At 43.6% G+C, this 11,680-nt stretch overlaps 1 protein-coding gene across 1 annotated transcript in view; it reads right to left on the bottom strand.

Annotated features, from left to right (window-relative positions):
- Nucleotides 1-11,680, bottom strand: part of IPO5 (importin 5) — a 70,718-nt gene that overhangs the window by 32,821 nt on the left and 26,217 nt on the right. The window contains exons 7-10 of the mRNA XM_019529717.1: nucleotides 8,936-9,058; nucleotides 8,720-8,840; nucleotides 4,996-5,083; nucleotides 1,759-1,865 (exon numbers count right to left, since the gene is read on the bottom strand). Coding sequence (XP_019385262.1) covers nucleotides 1,759-1,865; nucleotides 4,996-5,083; nucleotides 8,720-8,840; nucleotides 8,936-9,058 — 439 coding nt within the window. The remainder of the gene's footprint in view (nucleotides 1-1,758; nucleotides 1,866-4,995; nucleotides 5,084-8,719; nucleotides 8,841-8,935; nucleotides 9,059-11,680) is intronic.

Consider the following 11,680-nt stretch of genomic DNA (forward strand, 5'->3'; position numbering starts at 1 on the left):
GGGGTCGTTTGACCCCAGTACTCTTTCCTGCCATGGCAGGGGGTCAGACTTGATGATCTGCTCAGGTTCCTTCTGACCCTACCAACTATGAAAGACTGGGCCACAAGAAATCTCATGGGCTGCGTGCACTTGAGCGTGGATGTTTGGTTCCCCAGGGACAACTAGCAGCAGGACACTTTGGGCCGCTGCTAGCTGAGGAATGTCTCTGCCATATGATCTCTGGCACTTGGCAGGTTACCCTGGGTGGGGTAGGCGAGGCTGGGGCCAACATTGACCAGGGTGCCACTCAGTTTGGCTGGCAGCTGGAGTGTGGCTGTGGGTGGCCAAGCTCCAGTTTTGCGTGGCATGCATTGTCCTTGAGTATGCGGCACCTAAAAATGTGCAGTATATGGCACCACAAATGTGTACTTATCTGGATGCGGCCTCAAGTTCAGGTGCAAAGTCCTGTATACTGGGCTGCATTAGTATGAGCATTGCCGGCAGATTGAGCGAAGTAATAATTCCTCTCTACTTGAGACTGGTGAGACCACATCTCGAGTACTGTGTCCAGTTTTGGGGGTCACTACTGTAAGGATATGGACAAGTTGGAGAGAGCCCAGCAGAGGGCAACAAAAATGGTGAGGGGGCTGAGGCACATGACTTACAAGGAGAAGCCAAGAGAACTGGGCTTATTTAGTGGGCAGAAGAGAAGTCTGAGAGGGGATTTGATAGCAGCCTTCAACTACCTGAAGGGTGGTGCCAAAAAAGTTGGAGCTAGACCATTTTCAGTTGTGTCAGATGACGGAACAAGGAGCAATGGCTGATTTTAGAAAAAAACTCTTTCACTAGGAGGGTGGTGACACACTGGAAGGGATTACCTAGGGAGGTGGTGGAATCTTCATCCCTGAAGATTTTTAAGGCCTGGCTTGACAAAGCCCTGGCTGGAATGATCTAATTGGAGATGGTCTTGCCTTGAGCAGGGGGTTGGACTAGAATATACGACTGCCTGAGGTCCCTTTCAACGCTAATTTTTTATGACTCTATATACCCATTAAGGAATAGTTAAAAAAATTAACCCTGTTCCATTCAACGTTAAAAAGACGACATAGCAACTTAGCTGAATTATACAGCTATAGGAATATGCAGATGTAAATATTACATAAGTTGGACATGTCTAACCAGCCTCCACTCTATTGGCCCCCTTTAAAGCAATTAAAGTTACATCTATCCATAGTTTCAGGTCTAATGAATATTCAACCTGTCATCTTAGGAAGGGGGACAGATGCCAGAGTCAATTATGACTAATTATAATTGGCAATCTACAAGAAAAAGAAATTAACCATGATATGCAATTAATGCTCTAGAAGGGGCACAGACAGATATAAATTCGAAATGTTTCCAAGTAAAATGCACTTAAAAACATTAAGTTTCACCTAGGAGACGCACACACCCTGTGCCTCCTCACCAGAACTTGTTAACAGGAGGCACTAGAGCAGGGTGCAGTTCTACTCTCAGCTCCCTCATCCCCTGCTCTTCAGGGAAGAGTAGAGGTATTTCAGTACATAATAGAGGACCCTCTACGTTTAACGTTCCATGACTGACCAAAATGTTATCACATTTGACACACATGCTAAACCATCCTGGGCAGAGAATAAACGTAGTCTAACAGGATCTATCCCTTATTATACTTTTAGATTACAGCAAAATGTGAAGTAGCTGAACAGGAAGCTTAAATAGCCAATCCAAAATAACTTATACTGAGGGACAAAAATTACTTACGATTTTGGAGCATTTGCATAATATGTTCCTTAATCATAGGCAGAACAAGTTTCCCTCCAAGGCCACATGCCATTCTGTCCAATGCACTTTCACCAGCAACTGCATTGCTAAGTTAATTTTAAAAGAATAATCATATTTAGTTCAGAGTCAAGCAAAGGTTCCAACAATCAGAAACTGCCTTTAGTACCAAGTTTTACTTCCTCATTTTTGCCCTGTGCATGCGGGACTCAGGCAAGCAGATCAAGCTAAAAAAGCATAAATACTGGGGCTGTGAGAAGCTTCACTGGCTATTTTGTTTTGATGCTGTTTTGACTTAGAGCTTGAAACAGCAAAATTGAACCAAAACAAAGGGCTTTGAAACAGCCTCGAAACAAAACAATGCTAGTGGAAATGTTTTGAAACTTTTGAAGAGTTTTGAATTTTGAAGCAGCCAGCCAGGTGGTGGCAGGCAGGGGAGAGCCAGGGCTGCACTTCAAGCGGCTCTGTAGCCCTGTGTGGCTCAGCCTGGTGGGGAGCGCACCCCTTTTCCACACCTCCTGCTGCTGGGCTAAGATCCGTGGGGCTGGCAAAGCTGATAAGAGCACAGCACTGGCTCTGCCTGCCTCCCGCTGCTGGGCTGCGCTCCGATGGGCTCTGCCAGCCCCATGGAACTCAGCCCAGTGGTGGGAGGTGGGCAGAGCCAGGGCAGTGCTCTGCCTCCCACCACTGGGCTGAGTTCCATGGGGTTGTGAGCCACTGGGAGCTGGCCCTGTGGCTGGAGGCAGAGTGCAGCCCAGGGCTCCTCTTAGCTTCCTCCCACCAGCCTCAGTTCCCCAGCACTTCAAGGTGCTGGGAGTTGAGCCTGGTAGCAGGAGGCACTTCACCGCCCTGTGCTCAGTTCCCCAGTGCTGCGAGCCAGCCTCCTGTCATCTGGCAGGCAGATTGGGGGCTCGCCCACACCTCCGGGAAGGCTGTGGGGCTCTGCTGGACTCCTCTTGGGTGTGCGGGTTCCTGATCTGCCTGCCACATGACAGGAGGCTGCTCCTGCCACCTGGGACGGATGCTGAGTGCACCCTGCACTGGGAAGATGAGTGCTGCTGCTGGCCCCAGGTAGCAGAAGCAGCCTACTGTGATCTGGCAGGCAGATTGGGGGCTCACCCGCACCCCCAGGAGGGCTGCGCCGGACTCCTCCTGGGGGTGTAGTCCTTTGCTACAAAACCTTGCTGACCCCTGCGCTCTTGTATACTCTTCTTACCCATGACTCAAACAGAATACATCCAATCCATGTGAGGAATTTGTGAATTATAGCCAGTTGCTTCCCTGAGTGATCAAAAAGCTAAACATTATCCCTATAAAACTATTCTATTTGTCCAGAGAAAGATTTGTGTGTGCTTTTTCTTTTTTTTTGGTTTTAAGATGGAAAGTTTTCCACTAGCTTTGCAAGGCTCGACTGCCATTAGTACAGTTTGGTTATGGCTAGAAGTGTGGAAATTATGCACACTAGATACCTACAGTGATGGAAAAACAGAACAATACACAGATCTAAGGAAAGGCTGAATAATTCCATATGAATTAAGGCAGAATAGTCAGAATCATAGATGCTTTCCAACTACTGTGCTGGAAGCCACTGAACTGATTACAAAAAAAACAATGGAAGTTAGTCATATGGCCTCAACAAAGTTATGAAAAGTCTTTGGCAGCATTGCATTCCTAGTCTCATGCTTTAGGGATACAGACTTGTTATATGTTTAAGCCAAGATAGCCATCATTTGATGAAAGTTGCGGCTGCATAAAATGTCTTAGTACTGCATTTCAAGCTAAAATCACTCTCCCACCTGTAGCTTCAGGAAGAAAATTTGTCCTTTGACTGAAGAGCACCCACCTGAGAGGCTTCTTAGAATTTGAAGGGTAAACATGTCTGTTTTATCTAATTTTCTGCTGAGCTAGAGTGAAAAGGCAAAACTCCCAATGGAACCTATACCTCCAACTTAAAAGTGGAAGTCCTGTCACTTTCTTCTTCCTCCTCACAAAACGTAAGAAATCTAATTAAGTCTATGATGTATTATAAATCAAACCTAACCACTGATAAAGAAGATCTTGGTGAATCTCAGATTGGGGAGGAAGAATGATGATAAAAGAAAGGGGCAGGCCCACAGAGAACTGTGGAAAAGTGAGAAGTATGAAAAAGAGTGAAAGTTTTATACAACGAAGAATTATTTTTTAAATAAAGCATAGAAAGTTGCTTTTTATGGCTGTCCTCAGTAAGGTCAGGAAAGTTGCATAGACCTCAATTTAATGGGCTTCTCTTTGGTTTGATATTAGACAAACTTAGATCATTGGAAACTGTAGATTATAAACAGATTCAACAATTATATCAGTGTCAAAGGATACTGATTCAAGGCATAAGATGCAACTGTTCTTTCTCTGAATGATTCTTTAGCCATAAAAAAAGCAGCGTTCAATGTGAAGTTAAGGTGATATTGCTGGCTTGTATTGCTACAGGATCAGGCACACAACACAAATCATAACACCTAATGCATACTCCTGGGCAGCATCTCTCCCGATTTCTTTTTTATAACCTTCCTCTTCAGATTTTCTTCCTCATTCTCACCTATGCAAACTTGTGGGGAAGTTTAATGTCCTCCAGGACAAATGGTTTTGAACAAGTTTATACAACTCTAACAGAACTCATACTTGACTACAGGAGCTCCAAAGGATGAGATGGAAAAACCCTGGAATTTCAAATTTAAAGCAGAATTCCCTTGCTTTAAATCTGTCTGCTTTTTGATTCTACGCTGTTTTGCCAACAAAAGATAAATCAAATATAGGCTCCAAGGGTTGGGGAGGGGCAGTACTTTACTTAGAGTGGCTCCAACAGTTAGCTTTGGTATTCACACTGCTTCCAAACACCTTGCTAAAGTCTTAACACTACTTCCACTGAAGTCTTTCCAGGAACACTGATCCTGCTCCCAAACTCATTCTTTTCAAGTTCGTACTGTATTAAATTCTAAAACCTGAACATTATATTCAGTTAGTTATGGTACAAATCTATACCACAAGGATTCCATTTTCTCTTGTATTATCTCTCTTGTATGAATCTATCTATATAAAAATAAAGCCTCTGGGTGTTGCGTGATGTAGAACGATGGATAGGAAGCACAAAAGATGCAAATGACTGCATGACCTGCCTTGCAAACACCCAGGTCACTGGGATGCTGCATATTTTGTTTCCATAAAGACAGCTGGTTTGGCAGTTACCTGTCAAAATCATCATCCTCAAGCTCATCTGCATTTGCCCAGTCTTCATCTTCTTCCAAGTCAACCATCATTGCTAACATCTGAGGAACTAAAAAGATCAATAAATTGCTTAACATTTTTTAGTGTGTTACTTCCAGTAGGTTCCCCAATTAGAAAAACATTTATGTTTATTTCAATGCCATGCAGTTTCAAAACTGAAACAACAGTAACTTATGCTTGTAGTTTTAAATGGTCTTAGAAGACACTCTTTTGAACATTTTGCTTCAAAATCAATAAAAAAGTCTTTTCACCAGAAGTCAGCTTTATTCCACCATAATTCTTCTGAAAGACAGATATTTAAAAAGCCATGATTCCACTGTTAAAAAGACAGTGTATCTATTTGAAAAAGTTTAGCAATATTTTTCAGACTTGTCATTAGAGATTGCTGCTGGTGGGGGCTATGGAAAACATGAAACTGGGTGGGCTCTAAGAAGCCCCCTGCCTATGGCCACCAAGACCACACTGGCTGTGGCAGGCAGCAGGGAGGCTGCAAGCAGCTGTACTGAGGTCCACAAGCTCTGGCCTGTTTCACTGCACTTGTGCACCTGCTGCTGGCACTGGTCCAGGCTGGGGCTCCGTGGACCATGGTGCAGCTGCCTGCAGCTTCCCTGCTGCCTGCCACAGCCAGCCTGGGACCCCAGTGCAGCTGCTTGCAGCCTCCTTGGTTGGGGATGGCCCAAGACTGTGGCTTAACTACTCTGATTAAGCACGGGGAAGCCATTAATGCACGCTTAATAATTTGTGGATTAATGGCTTCCCCAGGCTTAATCAGAGTAATTAAGCTGCGGTTTTGGACGATCTGGCAATCTGTGGGGTGGGGTAGGACTACCGAACCTCCTTTGCCATAGCTGTTGGGGGCCCTGCCATGCTCAGCCTGTGAAAATGGTGGCTGGCCCTGGGATTTGCCCAAAAGACTGATAAGCAACTTTCTTGAGTTTGGTAGACCCCTACCTATGGTGCTGAAGAAAAAAAGTCATAACTCAATGTGCTGGTTGGAGTTTAAATCATGAAGAATTTCACACCCAGGTATACTGTATTACCGTAGTCCAGGGGTGTCAAACATACAGCCCACAGGGCTCCTCATTGGCCTGAAAATTCCAAGGCAGGGCAAGGTGTAGTATCTATTACTGAATCGGGAGCTATGACGACTCACTGGGCCATTGTTCAGTAGCAAGGAATGAGCAATGGCTATGCTAACAGAGGGCTGCTTGCCCCGTTGCCTCAAGGTATGGATCCAGTCTGGGAGGGAGGACAGTGAATTTGACAACCTTGTCATGGTCCAAAAAGGACATAACGGTCCCCTGGCACAGACAGGGTAGGTCACTGTCCAGGTCAGACTCCTGGACAACTAGAGGCAGCAGAAAACACTACCTGCCATTGCTGTTGCACAACAACTTGTTACTGAATCTAGAAGTGCTCTAAACATGGGCTGAATTAACCAAAAGATTATACCATAACTTCAGAATCCTCAAGGCATTATTTGCCCAAGATAACATCTTGTCTACCAGTAAAGAAGTTGGTGTTGTCCGAGTGCCAGAAACCACTATGGAAGAACCTAAATATTCTGTTTCAGAAACATAACAGCCAAGAGATGCTTTTCAAGCGTATAAGGGTAAACATACATACGTAGTACTGGGTTACTTTTGCTGATAGGTGTTCAAATCTGGTCAAGCTAAGAGGCACAAAGGCTCAAGATCCCCAAATCCATGTGTGCTTTGAAAAAAGGAGAAGTGACCCTACTGAAAGTTCTAGATCAGTGGTTGCCAACCTTTTTAAGCAGGAGATCACTTTTGGAATTTTAAAAGCAACCCAAGATCTATGCTATACCTATTCCATGCATGCACCCAGCTCCCCCAGCCCAGGATCGACTAAAAGAGGTTGCCCAATAGACCAACCAATCAGGATCGACCAGTTGGGGACCTCTGTTCCAGATCAAGGGTCAGCAACTTGTGACCTGCTAGCCAGGCTGGGTCCAGGAAGAAACTGTATCCAGCCTGCAAATGTCTGATCCAGCCCATGTTCTACTAACAGCTTGCCAGTGCCCTACTGCTGCCCAGCTGTCTGATCTGGCCTATGTTCCATGTTCTACTCACAGCTGTCTGACCCCTTGCTGACTCTCCAGCGTTCCTACTCTGTAGAGAGGATTGCTATTAGCCTCTACTGCAAGCCTCCACTTATGGTTGCTGCCAATTACCTAGTACAAAATCTGCCACACATTTTTCAGTGCAGGCTGCATTACAGTGGCAAGAGAGCAACCTTGAGCATAGAGCACGGGTGACAGAAGATCAGCAGCCTGTAGTGGCAGTTGGGTCTAAAGTGGTGCACATTATTAGTAAGGGTTGCCAAGAATGATCTAGATCATTTAAGTCAAGTGAACCTAATTTTACAAACATTCCAAAAACCACTATTATGAAAGGCCTGCTTTTTCATCCACATTATGTAGAGACACTAGGCCTCTTAGATACACAGGTTAAGTTAGGGGGGGAAAAAACCCCCCCAACAAGGTTGGCTTTGCAAGAAGTATGTTCACCTATCAGAGTGAAAATAAAGCGAAATCATTCTGAGCATCACTTGCTCATCTCAGTGCCCTATCCACCTACAAAAAAGATCTGACAGACAATACAGGTGTACTTATGCACCTACAGAATAGTACTATGACGGTGTTGTCCAGCTGAATGTTATATTTAGCGTCTAGAAGCGTGCTCCAATTTCCACAGGAACAATGGCACAGTAACTGCCCTGAAGTTTGCACTCTAGATTTTAGTATTTCAGATTTAAACTAAAGCCTATATAATAAGCACCTAAATAAAAAGTTGCCTGACTTTTAAATACTAATGTTGTATTTGAAAGTACTGAATTATTTATTTAAAGCCGATTGGGAAATCTGAATTCCATAGGAGTCACAAGCTATTCACACCTCTTAAGAATCAGGATGCTTTTTTTAGGAACCTAAATACAGTAAAACCTGTTATCCAGCATCCCCCAGAAATGGGGGATGCTGGATAACAAAATATGCTGATTAACTGAGCGGCCTGGGCCACTGCATTAATCCTGCTGCATCCCGCTGCCCCTCCCACTAGCCCTGCAGGATAGGGAGGCGGGCCCCACATAGCCTATTATGCTCCTGGACCGTGGGGGCTCGGCAGCACAGGCAGCGTTTCCACGGGCCACGGGGGCTCAGCGAAACGAGAAGTGCCACAGTGGGCACTTCTGGTTTCACTTTCTTACAAGCAGGCATGCTGGTTAAACAAACCACGCTGGCTTGTAAGATGCTGGTTAACAGAACTTTTACTGTATCTACCTTTTGTACACGTGACTTCAGCACAATATAGATATACAATTTTGGAAGTTTCAGCTCTATCAAATAACAGCTAAAACTACGTAAAATGTGTTTTCCCAAGATTACTTTCCCAGCATTTTCTCTAGTTACTACTGGAATATTATGAAATTGCAAGTTAGTGTTTCCACAATCAAATGGGAAAGACAAGTAGGCCAAGTCGTCATAAATATAATACGACCTTCCTAGAAATAATTTTTAGAATCCTTAATTCAGGGACAGGGTGTTAATAAACATTTAACTATACCAAAAATCAAAACAAGATTGTGCTATTTAACATTTCATGCAATAAAATAAACAATGTAAAAATGAGGCAGAATATTTAATAAAAAGGAACATTTTACTTACTAGCTTGTGCAACGATGCTAGTATGCCTTCTCAGCATAGCAGCGGCAGTCTCTGAGAGAGTCACTATTACTTCAAGTGCCAACTGCCGCTGCATGTTACTGAGGCTTGTGTCAGCACACAACTGCAACCCAGAAGATTAATGCAGATGATTAGACCAAAAGTTTATTAGCAAGTGGCATTCTACAGTTATAATAGCTTATAAATTTTCAAATTTACCTTCAGACTTAGTTGTAAGGTAGGTTCTAGGTGTGGGCGCAAATATTTCGGAACAGTATCTGCAATCTCTACAAGGGACTTGAGGACCGAGTCATCGCTTTGGTAGCAAGAATCATTTACAGCCTATGAAGAAATTAAAATTAAATTAGCATATTTTGCTCTAAACTCATGCTATCAACACCAGGTTATGAAAAGTCCCCATTTGTTGTCCAAAATTAATACAATCCCTTTACATCCCTTAAAATTTAGGGGTCACTCTCCCCGTTTAACTGGTTTCCTTTGGTGTTAGTGTGAGTTCATGCAACAGCCAGCCAGAGGCACGTTTAGCTTAGTAAAACGTACGCATAGCCAGGTTAATAGTGCCCAAATGCTAAGAGAGAAAACATGCATTTACTTTGACAGGTATAATCCTTCTTTCAGAAAACATTTTTTGTACTTCAGAATTCAATATTTTTCTTTATTAACTGGTAACTATAAAGCTCATCTGCAAAGCAAAGCAAAGTTCATACCCACTTTGCTTCTTTATGTTATATACATAAAATATTGGTTAAACTCTGCATCTTTATAAACAAAGAGTCCTTAAAACTTGGTATTCCTAGTTTTCTTATCTTCCCAATTTTCCACCAGTGAACTTTAGAAAACCATGGAAATGGAGTGGATTGTTTCATCCCTGCACCCCCCCCCACCTTTTTTTTTTTTTTTTTTTTTTTAAAGATGGGGAAAGAATCTGGTAAAAAACAAAACAAAACAAAAGTCTTCTCAACCACCTAACTGATCTTAATACTTTTTAAAATCAGCTACAACTTCCTTGAGGATTGCTTGAAATGCAGATGGTGTAGTTGGGAATACTTCCCCTCAAGGTCTGATCTTTTTCCAATTATAGGCTGAAACAGTATGATCTTACAGGTTCCAGTGCAGAATAGCGTGCAACAATTAAGAGACTACAATTGGGGGGAGTTTTCTTTTTGTATTGTAGTACGTTAAGGGGAATTTGTGTGGCTCGTACAAAGATGATCTTGAGGAAAGTATTCCCACTCCCCTACTCTTGGCCCAGAAGCACACTCTTCTCTAATCAAAAGACTCCAAATGGGATACAATCCAGCAATAAATGTAAAACTTATCAATGCATCTCCGACACAGCAGCAAACACACCTCACAACAAAACTATCAGAATCCACAGATCCTACACATACTACAGTGTTATGTGCACCTCATCCAATGCATCAGAAGCCCCCATTGAAACCATGTTGGTGAAACAAGACGGGAACTATGGACCCATATGAACTTTTTCAGAAACAAAAAAAAGACAGACAAGAACATTATTTACTGAACCACTTCCTTTGACCTTACAATCCTCATGCTCAAAAGGAATTTACAAAACACGTTGGAAAGATGGGCATGGGAACAGAAATTCGTAACTATACTGGACAGTCAAAAATTTGGTCTCAATACAGACAGTGGCTTTATGACTCATTACAGTAACCTTATAAATACTGCCAATCATCTCCCTGCACTTCACAGGCCAGGGGTTCCCACCTTTTTTAGACTGTGGACCAGCAAACTGATGACTGGCAGACTGTGGAGTGGCAGCCAAACCTTTTTTAGTCCGGACTTCTGGTCCGGCAGCCAGACTTCCTGAGGACCAGCAGCCAACCCTTCATGGCCTGGTACTGGGCTGCAACCCAGGGATTGGGAACCTCTGTCATTGGTAGTAACTACCCCCATCTTGAATGCTTTTTGTCACGAAACAGATTGCCTATTCTACTTCACTTTCGTCTTATAACAGCTCCTGTTCACCTCTCCACTCCTAGTTCATTGTCCTCCAAACCAAGGGTGTCAAATTCACCATAGGCCATAGGCACGATCTAGCCTGCAGGGTCTCCTCCCCCACAAGATCTGTGGAACCAGCAGTAGCTGCAGTGGTCTTGGTCCAGGGCGAGCAGGGGAGGGGAGCAAATGGAGGCTGTATATGCACAGCAGTGGCTTGTCCCCCTACCACCCATGACCATGCACCCCCAGTGGCCACACTTCCCTACATTCTGGCAACCCACCATATTGCTTGTGGAACAGTTCTGGAGGCAGAGTCCAGCCCTCAGGCTGTATGTTTGACACCTTGATCCAGAAAGATTATTTGCATTTGCATGGAGTCTTTCCTAGAGTTTTTAGCTCAGCCTGCATCTGCTTCTCCTTCAGACTCAAGGAAGAACATCAAATGTGAAAAAGCTTGTTGAACAGCTCTAACTACACAGTTGGTCCAATAAAAGATGCCACAAAAATATTTGCCTCTTGAATCCTTTCACTTAACATGGAAGGCTAATGTCAGAACAGTGTGGAGAAACTGGGCCCAAATACAGACCAGAAGTCAAGAAAGGTCATTCCTATACAAATCTGTACTGTGCCATTGACCCTACATTCTGTTTAATAGCTGCTGAAAGATGGGGTGGGAAGAAGAAAGTGAATCCTATTTGCTCACGTTTATAATAAATAGGTGTACAATAGTAACTATTTTTAAGTCTGGGTATCTGAAGTTGTATGTCCAAATTTACAGTGGTCACTAAATACAAGTAGTTTATTTTTCACAAGTAATAAGCACCCATATGTAATACAAGTCAGCTGGCATTCCAGATGCTTTGCTTTGGTTGAAAGTTAGGCTCCTGTATTCATAGTTTCATAGTTTGTAGGGTCGGAAGGGACCTGAGCAGATCATCTAGTCCGACCCCCTGCCATGGCAGGAAAGAGTACTGG

Source organism: Crocodylus porosus, unplaced genomic scaffold (assembly GCF_001723895.1).
Source record: "Crocodylus porosus isolate Cpor-Errol unplaced genomic scaffold, CroPor_comp1, whole genome shotgun sequence".
NCBI lineage: Eukaryota > Metazoa > Chordata > Crocodylia > Crocodylidae > Crocodylus > Crocodylus porosus.